Source organism: Argentina silus (assembly GCF_951799395.1).
Source record: "Argentina silus genome assembly, chromosome: 5".
Lineage (NCBI taxonomy): Eukaryota > Metazoa > Chordata > Actinopteri > Argentiniformes > Argentinidae > Argentina > Argentina silus.
Genome location: NC_139659.1, coordinates 12,742,796 through 12,761,233, shown reverse-complemented (window position 1 = coordinate 12,761,233; position 18,438 = coordinate 12,742,796). Strand labels below are relative to the sequence as shown.

The window sequence follows — 18,438 nt, the reverse complement described above, 5'->3', positions numbered from 1 at the left end:
TCTATGCCATTTGAATGTTCCTCCTCTGGTCTTACGAGTCGGACCAGTCAAACCAGATCTCTCACCCAGAAAGACAAAGAGGGAGAGAGAAAGAAGCAGAGAGAGAAGGAGAGAGAAAAGGAGAGAGAGACAGAGCACTCATCAATTCGCAACCCTGGTGCACAACCCTCAAGACAGTGTCCACATCTACACCTCAGCAGCAGCAGGCAAAACTGGGGCTACACATGTACAGCTCAGGTTAGTGTGTGTGTTTGTGGGGGGAGGGGGGGTTCAGAAATAATAATTGTTGCTTTCATTTTTTCTTTTGCATACCGTGACCTAAACAGTTTGGTCACAGGTTCTTTGCATTCATGAAACCAAAAACTGCAATTATAGCAAAAGAATAAATATTAACTTGGTTATTATCAAGGTTACTGTTAACTGCTGTTATATCATTTTTAGAGTTTAATTGTAAAGAAGTACTTGAAGCTCCTTTAGCAACAGACTACTACCTTGCCTGCTGCAATAAGACTGTACAACTCCTCCTCCGGCTGGCTCGATCAGGGTGATTAGTGTCAGGCAAGGGGATGTTAAATCATACTGGACTGTTCCTACTATATAGAATGTTTCAGATGTCTATTTTACTCTATTATTCTATTGTCACTTTATTTTGTTGTTGTTGTTTGGTTGTTTGTGATGTGAGCTGCTGTAACGCCTTAATTTCCCCTCTGGGATCAATAAAGTACCTAACGCAATGTATGGCTTCCTAAAAGTATTGATTTAGAGAGTATCCATCAGTAGATTCTATTTGATTGGGTCACAGTCAGTCCTGCCTGCATTATTTAGACTAAATAATGATACAATAATGAGTGAAGTAACCATTGAAATTAACGTTGTTATTCTTTAGCACTGAAATTATACCTAAAAGGCCTGTGCTGTTGCTAAGTAGATTGTTGAGTTCATCAACATGACCTTTTGTTTGAACGCATAGCCCAATGTCCCTCCAAATGTTACCATGAGGCCCACGTCACAGCTCTCTCTCCTCCTGCCGGCACTTCCCTACCACACCCAGTGTCCCATCAGGAAGCCAATGACAGATGGGACATCGACATTTCTAGGAAAATAAACTTGGGAGGGGTAGAAAACACCCAATCAAACTTAGATAACAATGACAAAGCATGTTTACTGGTCAAAACAAACAAACATCTAGTAAATAGAACACACACACACACAGACACATGATCTTATCAAGCTGCTGCAAGGAGACAGCTACAGTAGGACCATATACATTCACTGCATATCAAATACAGTATGTCTAATGATACAGTAGGACTGTGAGGAGGTGATATGATATATCACATTAAGTTAATCCTGTTTGTTTCTGTTCAATTCACAGCAGATGACCTAGAGTTAAACTCCATATATTGGTCCTATGGAAGCCCCCTCAGTTTGCTGCAAGCTGCAGCCCTTCTTCATCTTCATCTTCATCTTCCTCATCACCATCCTGCTCTATCTGGAGGAACAGGGAAGTGAGGACAGATGGTGGAATCCAACACTCCCAATAACCCCACCAGCTCCAGCACCCCCAACAACCCCAGCACCCACTCACCCCTCCAGAAACATCACCATCCTACTGTGGCACTGGCCCTTCGGCGCCACCGAAAACGTGAAGGGGAACTTGTGCTGGGACAGGTACCACATCCCTGGCTGTCACCTGGTGGACCAGCGCTCCCTCTACCCCAGCGCTGACGTGGTGGTCTTCCACAACAGAGAGCTGATGAACGGCCGTGAGCAGCTGCCCCTCCACCTCCCCCGGCCACCACTCCAGAAGTGGGTCTGGCTCTCTCTGGAGTCCCCTGACCACAATGGCCACAACCCCTATCCCGGCGTTTTCAACTGGACTATGTCATACCGCCGTGACGCTGACATCACAAGACCGTATGGAAAGCTGCTAAAGAGGAACGATGGTCAAGGTAACAGTAGCACCGAGGCGGACGCCATTCCTAAGGAGAAGTCCTCATTGGCCTGCTGGGTGGTTAGTAACTACAATCCGCAACACAGGAGGAGCCATGTGTACGAGAGCCTGAGGAAGACCATCCCAGTGAAGGTGTACGGGCGGGGGGGAAATAGAGCACAGCTGGCCTCCAAGGACCTGCTGCCCACCATCTCTCACTGCTACTTCTACCTGGCCTTCGAGAACTCCATCTCCAAGGATTACATCACGGAGAAGCTGTGGAGGAATGCCTACCAGGCGGGGGCGGTGCCTGTGGTTCTGGGGCCGCCGTTGGACGATTACAAAGCCGTGGCCCCGCCCGACTCCTTCATCCATGTGGGAGAGTTTGCGTCCACAGAGGCCCTGGGGAGATACCTCCAGGAGCTGTCATTGGACAAGGAGAGGTACGCCAGGTACTTTGCTTGGACACGTCGCTACCAGGTCCAGCTGCACGGTGACTGGAGTGAGAGGCTGTGTCGAATCTGTCCCCAATACCACAGCCTGCCTCCTCACAAGGTGTACCAAAACCTGGAGGCCTGGGCCAACCAGTAACACATGGGGGGCACTGAGGACTTCTGTAGCTCAACCATGTTGTGGTATAATTGGTTTAATTTCGCAACTGCCAGTCTCCCTTACCTGCTCCATTGAATTGTGGTAGAAAGGACTTCCTGAAATATGCGTAGTGAATTCATACAGGTATGACATCCTGGCATTTTATACATGCTACATTTCTGAAAATGTTACATTCTGAAAACGGCAAGTAAATAAGTCACAGACAGTATAAGGGCATCGTCACAGCATAGCCTTGATCTTCAGAAGGATACAGGGGAGGACATCAGACTATGAACAGCTGTTTCTCAGAGAAAGACTAAAGCCATGACCGAAAGCTCATAATGCCGACTGTTTACTTACTGTAAAGTATCTATAATATGCGTTTAGTCTTTTCGCCATTCAGTTCTTTTAGCTCATCTTTTTTTGGTACTTTTGAGCTTTTGTAATTGACCATGTATTTGTCTCTACAGTCCTCACTTTGCTTTAACTCTTATACTTTTTATGTTTCGTCTTGTTGGCTTTTGTATTTTCTCTTCCTGTTTTTATTTATTTTCCTGTAAAGCGCATTGTAATTGCATCCATGTCTGAAATGTACTACATAAATCAAGTTTGATTTGGTTTGGTTTGATTGGACTTCTATGGGAATAAAAACGGTCTCAGAAGGTGTGAAAGTCGGTTTGCTGTGTTTACTCGCTATTCCTACAGGCCACACAAGAACATGGTCATGATCAGTTGAGAGACACTGCCCTCTAGTGGTCAATGTGTGGATCATTATAATGTCACTCAGTCTCACTAGAGATTACACAATGCCCATGAATCAAACTAACATTGATGGTGCAATGCAATATTCGAATCTTCCCTTACTGATGTAAATCCAAGCACTGGTCTGTACGGTAGGTGTACATCTGGAGAACACACAGGGATCAGACCAGAGACACAGTCTCAGGAGGTGGCATGAGACTGGATCACTGTGTTGTATTGGGAGGTACAGCGGGTGAAATAAGTATTGAACACATCAACATTTTTCTCAGTAAATATATTTCCAAAGGTACTATTGACATGACATTTTCACCAGATGTTGGTAACAACCCAAGTAATCCATACATACAAAGAAACCAAAACAAATAAGTTCAGAAATTAAGTTGTGTGTAATAATGTGAAATGACACAGGGAAAAAGTATTGAACACGCTGACTGATATTTATTTAATACTTTGTACAAAAGCCTTTGTTGGTAATGACAGCTTCAAGACGCCTCCTGTATGGAGAAACTAGTCGCATGCATTGCTCTGGTGTGATTTTGGCCCATTCTTCCACACAAACAGTCTTTAAATCTTGAAGGTTCTGTGGGCCTCTTCTATGAATCTTGCGAGCTTCAACATGCTTTTTTTTCAGCAATGGAGTCTGATCAGGCTAGGTTCTGTGCCGTTATGCTGGATACGTGAAGCAGAATCTCCTCTACTGTCTCTCTCTCTCTCTCTTATTCTTCAGTGCTCAGCACCTGATTGCAGTTGGTTCACACACTCAGAGGAACAAGAGCTGTCAGTGTCAGCTGGTCCTCGTGTGTATCCAGTCCCACACACAGGCACACACACCCACACACCCACACACACAGCTGAATCTCTGTCAGTCACTCTGAAGGCCAGACGAGGCTGTGGTTCAAAGCAGTTCTCTCTGTTCTGAAGGTGGGACTGCAACTATGATGGTAGGTGGTTAGCTTATCAACAGTGGTTTGTTTTGACCACTCCTGTATTCCTCCCTCTCTCCCTCTCTCCACTGGCTCTTTCGGTCTGTCTCTCACCAGACCTGTCATCTATGCCATTAGAATGTTCCTCCTCTGGTCTTACGAGTCGGACCAGTCAATCCAGATCTCTCACCCAGAGAGACAAAGAGGGAGAGAGAAAGAAGCAGAGAGAGAAGGAGAGAGAAAAGGAGAGAGAGACAGAGCACTCATCAATTCGCAACCCTGGTGCACAACCCTCAAGACAGTGTCCACATCTACACCTCAGCAGCAGCAGGCAAAACTGGGGCTACACATGTACAGCTCAGATTAGTGTGTGTGTTTGTGGGGGGAGGGGGGGTTCAGAAATAATAATTGTTGCTTTCATTTTTTCTTTTGCATACCGTGGCCTAAACAGTTTGGTCACAGGTTCTTTGCATTCATGAAACCAAAAACTGCAATTATAGCAAAAGAATAAATATTAACTTGGTTATTATCAAGGTTACTGTTAACTGCTGTTATATCATTTTTAGAGTTTAATTGTAAAGAAGTACTTGAAGCTCCTTTAGCAACAGACTACTACCTTGCCTGCTGCAATAAGACTGTACAACTCCTCCTCCGGCTGGCTCGATCAGGGTGATTAGTGTCAGGCAAGGGGATGTTAAATCATACTGGACTGTTCCTACTGTATAGAATGTTTCAGATGTCTATTTTACTCTATTATTCTATTGTCACTTTATTTTGTTGTTGTTGTTTGGTTGTTTGTGATGTGAGCTGCTGTAACGCCTTAATTTCCCCTCGAGGATCAATAAAGTACCTAACGCTAGTGATGGCAGTTTGACACTGAAGCTTCGATACGTGCTTCAAACACTGACCAACAATTTTATCGAAGCACTGCTTCGAAGCTTGCTTTGGTGCGAAAAAAATCACGTGACATATGACGTCCGAAGCAGCAACTGCTTCGTTGCCTGAATGAATCACCTGACTGGTTCGCGGTCCAATCAGGTGATTCACTGGCACTGCCTCGTCTCGATTCTGACAGGTGAAAGGTTGCGACAGTTTTGAATTTGAGTGCCTCAACACTTTATAACCGCTCTAAACAATGCACAATTTGTGGATTGTCGTAGTAGGTGCGTTGTTGCTGTTGAGTTGTTGGTATTGCGTTTGTTTTCTCTGAGTGTTCTTCTTGTAATCTTTGAGTGTTCCCCATCCCACATAATCACCCCCTGCCATAGTTACACAAACACACCCAACCTATGCCATATTTTCCCCAGCACTCTCTCCTCAATAACACAATACACACATTCATCAATCTTTATTTGTAAATAGAACATGATATTCAGTCTTAGTGTGTGTGTGCATCAAAGAATTTCATCAAAGCAAAGATGCTGTAGCGAACGGCGTGGTAGAGCAGCTTGCCTTAAGCGGGTATCGAACTCGCAATCTTTCGCTTACAAACCGGCCGCGCTAGCCACAACACCAAGAGCGGTAACTCCCTTGGCGGAATTGCTAACGGGCCTTTCACAGGGTCGTTACAATACTTTAAATCCAAGGTTGATCAAAGCAAAGATGCTTCAGAACAAAAGATCTTTTCTACAAAAGTAAAGTAGTTTCTCCAACACTGCTCATTGAGGTGTGTGTGTTCGTGCGTGCGTGCGTGCGTGCGTGTAATTAAAAGCCTCCTGTCCACCAACTAGCCTGCCTAATTTGACTGCAGCCTTGCACTTCGCCAGGAGAGGTCACTGTAACTGAAGCTTCGAGTAATGAACCCATTTTCGAAACAATTGGCACAAGTGGTTCAGTCCTTCACAAAAGCTTCATTTGCCCATCACTACCTAACGCAATGCATGTGTGGTGAGACGCATGGGCGTAGCCCTTCATAATGATTAGGGCCGTCACAGCCAATGGCTTGCGTCACCGTCCTATTTATTCCGAGGTAGCGTTTTGTCGGGAGGCGCCACAATTTGTCCCCACGTTACTTCCTGCTACGCCCCCCCCCAGCCAACTTGTTACCGGTATGTACGCTCCTTCTATGTACGCTCTGACTCTGGCTAATTTGTTTGTAGCATGGTAATTTACTCTTTACACGCTGTGGTCGCTTTGCAGCGCTTCCACCTGTTGCTTGGCGGTGTCCTGTCTTGGTCAGTGGTGCGTGCTGGGCTACTGATCGCGTAACATTCTGTATGGATTCCTACCGAACGTAAACATTTAGCGGAGCTCCGTTGCAGGTCCTAGGTAGGTGATTGTGCCAAGACGGCCTTCTGCACACCGTTCGGTCTTTTCGAATGGCAGAGAATGCCATTTGGCCTTTGTAACGCGCCAGCAACCTTTCAAAGGTTGATGGAAAGGATTTTTGGGGACCAGCAATGTCAAACCTTGTTACTGTACCTGGATGACATTGTGGTCTTCTCTACCTCCGTTTCCCAACACCTGGAACGATTAGAACTTGTTTTGGGGCGTTTACGCCACGAGGGCCTTAAGGCTAAGTTGAGCAAATGTGCATTTTTCAAACGGGAGGTTGGCTACCTTGGTCATGTCATTTCGAGTCAGGGGGTGGCGACAGACCCTAAAAAGAATGAGGCAGTGGCTAGTTGGCGTTGCCCTTACACTGTCTCGGAGGTGCGTTCTTTCCTGGGGTTTGCCAGCTATTACCGCCGGTTTGTGGAGGGGTTTGCCAAGTTGGCGGCCCCCCTCCATAAGCTGGTGGCAGTGCTGGGTGGCACAAAGTCTAAGGCGGGGTCCAGGCCCTAGTGTCCTGTCCCTGTGGTCTGAGGAGTGCCAGCAAAGCTTCGATGCAATGAAGAGAAAGCTGACCACTGCTCCTGTCCTTGCATATGCTGATTTCAGCTTGCCCTTCATTCTAGAAGTGGATGCAAGCTACAGTGGATTAGGGGCCATTCTCTCTCAGGAACAGGGAGGGAAGGTGCGCCCTATAGCTTATGCCAGCCGTGGTCTTAGGCCCACTGAGCGCAACATGTCCAACTACAGTTCCATGAAGTTGGAGTTTGTTGCGCTCAAGTGGGCCCTGACCGAAAAGTTTAGGGAGTATTTGTTGGGGCAACGCTGTATAATTTATACGGACAACAATCCCTTAAGTCATCTGTCCTCTGCGAAACTGGGAGCATTAGAGCAGCGCTGGGTTGCCCAGATGGCCCCATTCAACTATGAGATCAAATACCGCTCCGGCAGACAGAACCGCAATGCGGACGCTCTGTCGAGGCAGAACCCCTCGGACCCTCCTGGTTTGGCGGATCTGGCCCTGGGCACGACCCTTCCAACTTCCTTACAGCAGGTTGAGCAGGCACAGCCAGTAACCCAGGTGGCTCAAGCGGTGGTTACAGCCTTGCCTGAAAATAACATCTCCCACTTGCGCTCTAGTCAGGAGCAAGATCCCGTCCTCCAGGAGGTTGTACCACACGAGGTGGGTCAGCCTCAGCCCTGATAGCTTTGTTTCCCCCCCTACTCTCATACAGTGTGATTGATACTTGTCTTGTATGTTATATGTAGAGCCTCTATTTTTATAATAATAAAGACAACTTATTTTTGGAACCTTGTCTCTGGTGCCGTTAGTCAACGAACATGTGTGCTAAAGTCTAATTGTGAGTTCATTGGTTAATATTTCCCTGGGTGCAATTCCCAGGGTGGCGTTGTCTGCTACCCCGCTATTGCTACTGCCACACATGGCTTCCTAAAAGTATTGATTTAGAGAGTATCCATCAGTAGATTCTATTTGATTGGGTCACCGTCAGTCCTGCCTGCATTATTTAGACTAAATAATGAGTGAAGTAACCATTGAAATTAACGTTGTTATTCTTTAGCACTGAAATTATACCTAAAAGGCCTGTGCTGTTGCTAAGTAGATTGTTGAGTTCATCAACATGACCTTTTGTTTGAACGCATAGCCCAATGTCCCTCCAAATGTTACCATGAGGCCCACGTCACAGCTCTCTCTCCTCCTGCCGGCACTTCCCTACCACACCCAGTGTCCCATCAGGAAGCCAATGACAGATGGGACATCGACATTTCTAGGAAAATAAACTTGGGAGGGGTAGAAAACACCCAATCAAACTTAGATAACAATGACAAAGCATGTTTACTGGTCAAAACAAACAAACATCTAGTAAATAGAACACACACACACACAGACACATGATCTTATCAAGCTGCTGCAAGGAGACAGCTACAGTAGGACCATATACATTCACTGCATATCAAATACAGTATGTCTAATGATACAGTAGGACTGTGAGGAGGTGATATGATATATCACATTAAGTTAATCCTGTTTGTTTCTGTTCAATTCACAGCAGATGACCTAGAGTTAAACTCCATATATTGGTCCTATGGAAGCCCCCTCAGTTTGCTGCAAGCTGCAGTCCTTCTTCATCTTCATCCTCATCTTCCTCATCACCATCCTGCTCTATCTGGAGCAACAGGGAAGTGAGGACAGATGGTGGAATCCAACACTCCCAATAACCCCACCAGCTCTAGCACCCCCACCAGCTCCATCACCCCCAACAACCCCAGCACCCACTCACCCCTCCAGAAACATCACCATCCTACTGTGGCACTGGCCCTTCGGCCTCACCGAAAACGTGAAGGGGAACTTGTGCTGGGACAGGTACCACATCCCTGGCTGTCACCTGGTGGACCAGCGCTCCCTCTACCCCAGCGCTGACGTGGTGGTCTTCCACAACAGAGAGCTGATGAACGGCCGCGAGCAGCTGCCCCTCCACCTCCCCCGGCCACCACTCCAGAAGTGGGTCTGGCTCTCTCTGGAGTCCCCTGACAACAATGGCCACAACCCCTATCCCGGCGTTTTCAACTGGACTATGTCATACCGCCGTGACGCTGACATCACAACACCGTATGGAAAGCTGCTAAAGAGGAACGATGGTCAAGGTAACAGTAGCACCGAGGCGGACGCCATTCCTAAGGAGAAGTCCTCATTGGCCTGCTGGGTGGTTAGTAACTACAATCCGCAACACAGGAGGAGCCATGTGTACGAGAGCCTGAGGAAGACCATCCCAGTGAAGGTGTACGGGCGGGGGGGAAATAGAGCACAGCTGGCCTCCAAGGACCTGCTGCCCACCATCTCTCACTGCTACTTCTACCTGGCCTTCGAGAACTCCATCTCCAAGGATTACATCACGGAGAAGCTGTGGAAGAATGCCTACCAGGCGGGGGCGGTGCCTGTGGTTCAGGGGCCGCCGTTGGACGATTACAAAGCCGTGGCCCCGCCCGACTCCTTCATCCATGTGGGAGAGTTTGCGTCCACAGAGGCCCTGGGGAGATACCTCCAGGAGCTGTCATTGGACAAGGAGAGGTACGCCAGGTACTTTGCTTGGACACGTCGCTACCAGGTCCAGATGCACGGTGACTGGAGTGAGAGGCTGTGTCGAATCTGTCCCCAATACCACAGCCTGCCTCCTCACAAGGTGTACCAAAACCTGGAGGCCTGGGCCAACCAGTAACACATGGGGGGCACTGAGGACTTCTGTAGCTCAACCATGTTGTGGTATAATTGGTTTAATTTCGCAACTGCCAGTCTCCCTTACCTGCTCCATTGAATTGTGGTAGAAAGGACTTCCTGAAATATGCGTAGTGAATTCATACAGGTATGACATCCTGGCATTTTATACATGCTACATTTCTGAAAATGTTACATTCTGAAAACGGCAAGTAAATAAGTCACAGACAGTATAAGGGCATCGTCACAGCATAGCCTTGATCTTCAGAAGGATACAGGGGAGGACATCAGACTATGAACAGCTGTTTCTCAGAGAAAGACTAAAGCCATGACCGAAAGCTCATAATGCCGACTGTTTACTTACTGTAAAGTATCTATAATATGCGTTTAGTCTTTTCGCCATTCAGTTCTTTTAGCTCATCTTTTTTTGGTACTTTTGAGCTTTTGTAATTGACCATGTATTTGTCTCTACAGTCCTCACTTTGCTTTAACTCTTATACTTTTTATGTTTCGTCTTGTTGGCTTTTGTATTTTCTCTTCCTGTTTTTATTTATTTTCCTGTAAAGCGCATTGTAATTGCATCCATGTCTGAAATGTACTATATAAATCAAGTTTGATTTGGTTTGGTTTGATTGGACTTCTATGGGAATAAAAACGGTCTCAGAAGGTGTGAAAGTAGGTTTGCTGTGTTTACTCGCTATTCCTACAGGTGACACAAGAACATGGTCATGATCAGTTGAGAGACACTGCCCTCTAGTGGTCAATGTGTGGATCATTATAATGTCACTCAGTCTCACTAGAGATTACACAATGCCCATGAATCAAACTAACATTGATGGTGCAATGCAATATTTGAATCTACCCTTACTGATGTAAATCCAAGCACTGGTCTGTACGGTAGGTGTACATCTGGAGAACACACAGGGATCAGACCAGAGACACAGTCTCAGGAGGTGGCATGAGACTGGATCACTGTGTTGTATTGGGAGGTACAGCGGGTGAAATAAGTATTGAACACATCAACATTTTTCTCAGTAAATATATTTCCAAAGGTACTATTGACATGACATTTTCACCAGATGTTGGTAACAACCCAAGTAATCCATACATACAAAGAAACCAAAACAAATAAGTTCAGAAATTAAGTTGTGTGTAATAATGTGAAATGACACAGGGAAAAAGTATTGAACACGTTGACTGATATTTATTTAATACTTTGTACAAAAGCCTTTGTTGGTAATGACAGCTTCAAGACGCCTCCTGTATGGAGAAACTAGTCGCATGCATTGCTCTGGTGTGATTTTGGCCCATTCTTCCACACAAACAGTCTTCAAATCTTGAAGGTTCCGTGGGCCTCTTCTATGAATCTTGCGAGCTTCAACATGCTTTTTTTTTAGCAATGGAGTCTTGCGTGGTGAGCGTGCATACAGGCCATGGCGGTGGAGTGCATTACTTACTGTTTTCTTTGAGACAACAGTACCTGCTAATTCCAGGTCTTTTTGAAGCTCTCCACAAGTGGTCTTTGGCTCTTGGACAACTCTTCTGATTATTCTTTTCACTCCTCTGTCAGAAATCTTGTGAGGAGCACCTGATTGAGGCAAATTTATGGTGAAATGATTGTCTTTCCACTTCCGTATTATGGCCCCAACAGTGCTCACTGGAACATTCAGAAGCTTAGAAATGCGCCTGTAACCAATCCATTGTTATGTCTTGCAACAATTAGGTTGCGAAGGTCTTGAGACAGCTCTTTGCTTTTACCCATCATGAGATGTGTCTTGTGTGACACCTTGGCAATGACACCTTTTTGTAGGCCATCAGTTGGGACTGAACCAGCTGATATTAATTTGCACTGACAAGGGGCTGGATTGCTTTTTAATTACTGATAGATTTCAATTGTTGTCTTGGCTTTCCATGCCTTTTTGCACCTCCCTTTCTTCATGTGTTCAATACTTTTTCCCTGTGTCATTTCACATTATTACACATAACTTAATTTCTGAACGTATTTCTTTTGGTTGCTTTGTATGTATGGATTACTTGGGTTGTTACCAACATCTGGCAAAAATGTCATGTCAATAGCACCTTTGGAAATATATGTACTGAGAAAAATGGTGACGTGTTCAATACTTATTTCACCCGCTGTATGTAACAATGCTTGTAACTGCATGTGCCTTTTCGAAAGATGAAGATTGCAGTGAAACTCTGTTTACCATTGCTGAGCTTGCATCGTTTCCTGGTTTCTCAACACAGAGGGAAGTGAAAGAAGATGATACACCACAGGGGCACTGGTGGTTTTTCTGTTGGGAAATGAAGGGTGGGCACAGGGGGAAGGAATGTGGTGTTACCTGCTACCAACCTGTGCAGATGCAAAACATGGCATGAGGCACTGGTGTTATCACAGTAGTTAAAAAAAAAAAAAGAAGGCAAAACACGACCCCTCTTCACATCAAGCTGGATTCAAAGGAGCAAGCATCATGGAGACAGAGGTACAGCATGGTTTTGTTCTTCTGTCATTAGCTACAAACATTGGTTCTTGCCAAAGAACATCAGCAGTGTAGAAGGTTTACACACCTGCAAAATTGTTTTACCAGACAAACATTATGAGGTGGTGAACATCCTCACCCATCCTCATCAGCACAGAGGCTACTGTAACTGTGCCCTATCTGACAAAAACACTGGAGCAGTTAATTAATTATTTCTACACAGAACTGCATCCTGCTTTTATTGCTGAGATGGGTTAGGGTTAGGGTTAGGGTTAGGTGAGATGTCATCATTACAGTAAGCCATTTCTAAGCCATTACAGGAAGTCATTTGTGTGACTGATCGAGAGGGGAGGGAGAGAGCAAGGGAGGAGCAGAGAGGGAGAGAGAAAGAGAGAGAGAGAGAGAGCACTTGCATACATTAATACGCAACCCTGGTTCACAACCCTCAAGACAGTGTCCACATCTACTCTTCTGCAACAGCAGGCAAGACTCAGCAGCAGCAGGCAAAACTGGGGCTACACATCTACAGCTCAGGTTAGGTGAGGTTAATAGTTTGGTCACAGGTTCTGTGAAGAATAAATATGACCTTGGTTATTATCAAGGTTACTGTTAATTTTAAAGGTCTCTCTATAAGAAAATACACAGAAGGTTGTCTATTCTTGAATAAAAGTATCAAACTATCAACCAGGATAGGCAATCACATGCAGTCTTGAGGTGTTAAGAAATAACGAATGTTTATATACTGAGAAAATAATGTGAAATCTATTCTAGAAAGATTATGTTTCTCTTCCAGATGACATACAGTACTGTGGTATGAGCGCTGGGCATAGTGGCTAAGTCTTGACTAGATGTTCTCTGTTCTATTGGAAATGAATCAGCAGTTTGTTCCACCCCTGATATTGCTAAACTATTCAACTAAATTATTCATCCTCTGTCTCACTTTTTCACTATAACCCCCTTCTTTACCGTGGCTATTTTCATATCAAATGCCTCATGTCATATTTGTAATCCAATAGCACATCCATGGACATGATAAACCATGCACTCAGAAATCTGGGTGTTAATCCTGTGTCTAACTCCAGGAAACAGTGTTCAAGCCTTCCTACTTCAGATTACTAACATCATCATTAGATTAGATTAGATTAGATTCAACTTTATTGTCATTGTGCAGAGTACAAGTACAGAGACAACGAAATGCAGTTAGCGTCTAACCAGAAGTGCAAAAAAGCAGAAAAGTGCAGTATATACAGGTAGTGCAGTATATGAGGAGTATAGTAGTGCAGTATAGTATAAGTAGTGCAGTATATGAATTAGCAGTAGCATTATAAGCAGAATAAATAGGATGCAGTATGAACAGTGTAGCAGCATATGAGCTGTATAGGCAATGCAGTCTAGCAGTATATATGTATTAACAGTAACATTAGGGTAATAGCAGAATAAATATGGAATACAGTATAAACAGGGATGTACAGATATGTGTAGTGTATTAACAGTAGTATTAAAAATTGTATTAAGTATTGAAAATATAGGGATATGTGCATTATGAACAGTATAGACAGATTATGGACAGATATGTACAGAGAAGCAGTGGTATGGAGTAAGAGCAGTTTGTACAAGTGTGGATACAGTATGTACAGTTTATAGGAATACTGTAAGAGTAGTGCAATTGTCCGGGGGGGGGGGGGGGGGTGCAGGGGTTGGTAGGTTGTCACCTAGGTGCAGAGTTCGAGTTCAGTAGGGTGACAGCCGCAGGGAAGGAGCTACCTCTGAACCTGCTGGTTCGGGTGCGGAGAGACCTGTAGCGCCTCCCGGAGGGGAGTGGGGTGAACAGTCTATGGTTGGGGTGAAAAATGTCCTTGACGATGCCGCGTGCCTTTACGCAAGCATCGTTTGCCCTGGACAGCCTCAATGGAGGGGAGTGAGGAAAGTCCAGAAAATCCAGAATCCAGTTGCAGAGGGAGGAGTTGATGCCCAGTTGACTGAGTTTGGAGATCAGTCTAATGGCATTAATTTGTGCAGACATTGTGTAGCAGGTTGATGATGGCATCATCCACACCAGAGCTCACTCCCATTTAGATAAGGCTGGCAGTACTGTGAAGGTCATGTTATTTGACTTCTCCAGTGCATTTTACACCATCCATCCCTTACAACTTGCGGATAAGCTGCTGAGGATGCAGGTGGACTCCCCCATTGTTTCCTGGATTACGAACTACCTGACCAACAGGCCACAGTTTGTATGGCTGCAGGATGTGTGTTGGACTGGATGGTGAGCAGCACTGGTACCCAGTTCTGGCTCCCTTCCTCTTCACCCTCTATACCTCGGACTTCAGGCACAACACAGATACTTGCCATCTGCAGAAGTTCTCGGACGATTCTGCTATTGTGGGATGTGTCAGTGGAGGCCAGGAGACCAAGTACAGAGGACTGGTGGACAGTTTTATTGAGTGGTGTGCGCAGAACCACCTGCTACTCAACATCAGGAAGACAAAGGAGATGGTGGTGGACTTTAGGAGGACTAGGGTCCCCCTGTCTCCTGTTTCCTCCAGGGAGAGGATATGGAGGTGGTCCAGAGCTACAAGTACCTGAGGGTGCACCTGGACAATAAGCTGGAATGGACTGGGAACACAGATGTCCTGTACAAGAGGGGCCAGAGCCAGCTTTATTTCCTGAGGAGGCTCAGGTCCTTTGGCGTGTGCAGGACTCTGCTGATGTTCTACCAGTCAGTGGTGGCCAGCGCAGTGCTGTACGCGGTGGTATGCTGGGGGGGCAGCATCAAGGAAGGTGACACCAGGAGGCTGAACAAGCTGGTTCTGTCCTCGGTGTCCCTCTGGACACTGTGGAGAAAGTGGCCAATAGGAGGATGAGGACCAAACTCCTGGCCATCATGGACAATCCCTCCCATCCCCGACAAGACACTGGCAGATTATTAGCATCAGATTATTACAACCACGTTGCACTAAGGAGCATGATAGGAGATCTTTTCTGCCTGCCACAATAAGACTGTACAACTCCTCCTCCGGCTGGCTCGATCAGGGTGATTAGTGTCAGGCAAGGGGATGTTAAATCATACTGGACTGTTCCTACTGTATAGAATGTTTCAGATGTCTATTTTACTCTATTATTCTGTTGTCACTTTATTTTGTTGTTGTTGTTTGGTTGTTTGTGATGTGAGATGCTGTAACGCCTTAATTTCCCCTCGGGGATCAATAAAGTACCTAACGCAATGCATGGCTTCCTAAAAGTATTGATTTAGAGAGTATCCATTAGTAGATTTTATTTGATTGGGTCACAGTCAGTCCTGCCTGCATTATTTAGACTAAATAATGAGTGAAGTAACCATTGAAATTAACGTTGTTATTCTTTAACACTGAAATTATACCTAAAAGGCCTGTGCTGTTGCTAAGTAGATTGTTGAGTTCATCAAAATGACCTTTTGTTTGAACGCATAGCCCAATGTCCCTCCAATTGTTACCATGAGGCCCACGTCACAGCTCTCTCTCCTCCTGCCGGCACTTCCCTACCACACCCAGTGTCCCATCAGGAAGCCAATGACAGATGGGACATCGACATTTCTAGGAAAATAAACTTGGGAGGGGTAGAAAACACCCAATCAAACTTAGATAACAATGACAAAGCATGTTTACTGGTCAAAACAAACAAACATCTAGTAAATAGAACACACACACACACAGACACATGATCTTATCAAGCTGCTGCAAGGAGACAGCTACAGTAGGACCATATACATTCACTGCATATCAAATACAGTATGTCTAATGATACAGTAGGACTGTGAGGAGGTGATATGATATATCACATTAAGTTAATCCTGTTTGTTTCTGTTCAATTCACAGCAGATGACCTAGAGTTAAACTCCATATATTGGTCCTATGAAAGCCCCCTCAGTTTGCTGCAAGCTGCAGCCCTTCTTCATCTTCATCTTCCTCATCACCATCCTGCTCTATCTGGAGAAACAGGGAAGTGAGGACAGATGGTGGAATCCAACACTCCCAATAACCCCACCAGCTCCATCACCCCCAACAACCCCAGCACCCACTCACCCCTCCAGAAACATCACCATCCTACTGTGGCACTGGCCCTTCGGCATTTCCTACAGCCTGGAGGGGGACGTGTGCTGGGACAGGTACCACATCCCCGGCTGTCACCTGGTGGACCAGCGCTCCCTCTACCCCAGCGCTGACGTGGTGGTCTTCCATAACAGAGAGCTGATGAACGGCCGCGAGCAGCTGCCTCTCCACCTCCCCCGGCCACCACTCCAGAAGTGGGTCTGGCTCTCTCTGGAGTCCCCTGACAACAACGGCCACAACCCCTATCCCGGCGTTTTCAACTGGACCATGTCATACCGCCGTGACGCTGACATCACAACACCGTACGGAGAGCTGCTAAAGAGGAACGATGGTCAAGGTAACAGTAGCACCGAGGCGGACGCCATTCCTAAGGAGAAGTCCTCATTGGCCTGCTGGGTGGTTAGTAACTACAATCCGCAACACAGGAGGAGCCATGTGTACGAGAGCCTGAGGAAGACCATCTCAGTGAAGGTGTACGGGCAGGGGGGAAATAGAGCACAGCTGGCCTCCAAGGACCTGCTGCCCACCATCTCTCACTGCTACTTCTACCTGGCCTTCGAGAACTCCATCTCCAAGGATTACATCACGGAGAAGCTGTGGAAGAATGCCTACCAGGCGGGGGCGGTGCCTGTGGTTCTGGGGCCGCCGTTGGACGATTACAAAGCCGTGGCCCCGCCCGACTCCTTCATCCATGTGGGAGAGTTTGCGTCCACAGAGGCCCTGGGGAGCTACCTCCAGGAGCTGTCATTGGACAAGGAGAGGTACGCCAGGTACTTCGCTTGGACACGTCGCTACCAGGTCCAGCTGAACAGTGACTGGAGTGAGAGGCTGTGTCAAATCTGTCCCCAATACCACAGCCTGCCTCCTCACAAGGTGTACCAAAACCTGGAGGCCTGGGCCAACCAGTAACACATGGGGGGCACTGAGGACTTCTGTAGCTCAACCGTGTTGTGGTATAATTGGTTCAATTTTGACTTATGAATATGCGTATATATATTTTTGAAAATACATGCCAAAGGACCTGAGGACTTTGCCTAGTAAATAGGTCACAGACAGTATAAGGGCATCGTCATAGCATAGCCTTGATCTTCAGAAGGATACAGGGGAGGACATCAGATTATGAACAGCTGTTTGTCAGAGAAAGACTAAAGCCATGACCCAAAGCTCATACTGCCATTTATTTAAACTTTATTTACTGTAAAGTATCTATAATATAATAATAAATGACATTTAGCTGATGCTTTTAACCAACGTGACTTACATTGCAGTGAGCGCATACATTTTTCTGTATATATGGTCCCAGTGGGACCTACTGTTTAGTCAAATATCGGCAGTAGGCGACACTTCAACATACTACATCTCATTCATACTGAGAAACCATCACCTGTAGCTCAACCACGTTGTTCATGGTGATTGGCTCAATTTACCTTAACTGCCAGTCACCTGCTTACCTGCTCCATTAAATTGTGGTAGTTTTGGTACAGTCGGTTTTTTTGTTGTTTAAAGTTATGGTAAAATTGGAAAGGACTTCATGAAATGTGCGTAGTAAAATCATACTACATGGAAAGGCAAATCTACTATGACATCATGCCATTCTATACCTACTCAATTTCAGAATATGAATAGATCACAGACAGCATTAGCATTCAGTCTCAGCCTACATTCATGTTTGGGTTAGAAGACATGCTCTGTTGAAAACCAGCAAGCCTTGTGGTTGTGTTCCGTCAGCATATTTCTGTCAGGAAATAGTAATTTTGGTGCAGACGTACTGCAGAGGCTGAAAATAAGTGATTTGTCAGGACAGAAGCTTTCATGTTCAATAACACTTGGCTAAATTAGTATAATCTGAAAAAGGATACAGTACTCCAAAAACATTTGTTGGGCCTACCTGCAAAGATCTACACTGTATTTACTGTAGACCCAACATTTAAAAACTAGCACTTCATCACAAGGCTTTCACTGTAAACTAAGCCAACAATGTATAATCCACGCAAAACAGAAGCCACACTGCTTGATTGTGGTTGTGTTCCTAATCGCAGAGCACAGAAAAGATCATACCACACAGTTGAAATGGTAAATAAAGAAAATTTGATTTAATTGCTTGGCGCAAAAGGTACAGGTAACATCTTTGGGTGGCTCCAGAAACACCTCAGGGTAG

The 18,438-nt window shown here is 45.7% G+C and overlaps 3 protein-coding genes across 6 annotated transcripts; all 3 read left to right on the top strand.

Annotated features, from left to right (window-relative positions):
• The first annotated feature begins 68 nt into the window (after window positions 1-68).
• Window positions 69-3,141, top strand: LOC310804351 (alpha-(1,3)-fucosyltransferase 7-like). Of its 3 annotated transcripts, none has more exons than XM_083669543.1 (2): window positions 69-237; window positions 1,379-3,141. In XM_083669543.1, the coding sequence occupies exon 2, from the start codon at window positions 1,412-1,414 to the stop codon at window positions 2,522-2,524; it is 1,113 nt and encodes a 370-aa protein (XP_083525669.1). In that variant the 5' UTR covers window positions 69-237; window positions 1,379-1,411; the 3' UTR covers window positions 2,525-3,141. The 3 variants fall into 3 exon arrangements, with proteins under 3 accessions (XP_083525669.1, XP_083525668.1, XP_083525670.1); XM_083669542.1 differs by having other exon boundaries at window positions 1,376-3,141; XM_083669544.1 differs by having other exon boundaries at window positions 69-247.
• A 1,273-nt stretch (window positions 3,142-4,414) lies between these two features.
• fut7 (fucosyltransferase 7 (alpha (1,3) fucosyltransferase)) lies at window positions 4,415-17,731 on the top strand. 2 transcript variants are annotated; one of them, XM_083670333.1, is made up of 2 exons: window positions 4,415-4,581; window positions 16,050-17,731. In XM_083670333.1, exon 2 carries the CDS (start codon window positions 16,083-16,085, stop codon window positions 17,187-17,189), a length of 1,107 nt encoding a protein of 368 aa, XP_083526459.1. In that variant the 5' UTR covers window positions 4,415-4,581; window positions 16,050-16,082; the 3' UTR covers window positions 17,190-17,731. The 2 variants fall into 2 exon arrangements, with proteins under 2 accessions (XP_083526459.1, XP_083526460.1); XM_083670334.1 differs by lacking the exon at window positions 4,415-4,581 and adding an exon at window positions 12,648-12,726 and having other exon boundaries at window positions 16,047-17,731.
• On the top strand, window positions 8,586-10,092 carry LOC310804713 (alpha-(1,3)-fucosyltransferase 7-like; the record flags this gene model as incomplete). Its single annotated transcript, XM_083670031.1, has 1 exon — window positions 8,586-10,092. One exon carries the CDS (start codon window positions 8,586-8,588, stop codon window positions 9,714-9,716), a length of 1,131 nt encoding a protein of 376 aa, XP_083526157.1. The 3' UTR covers window positions 9,717-10,092.
• Window positions 17,732-18,438: the final 707 nt, after the last annotated feature.

Bases quoted from the DNA above. Each gene is read 5' to 3' on its own strand.
- LOC310804351 (XM_083669543.1), top strand. From the start codon at position 1,412: ATGGAAGCCCCCTCAGTTTGCTGCAAGCTGCAGCCCTTCTTCATCTTC.
- fut7 (XM_083670333.1), top strand. From the start codon at position 16,083: ATGAAAGCCCCCTCAGTTTGCTGCAAGCTGCAGCCCTTCTTCATCTTC.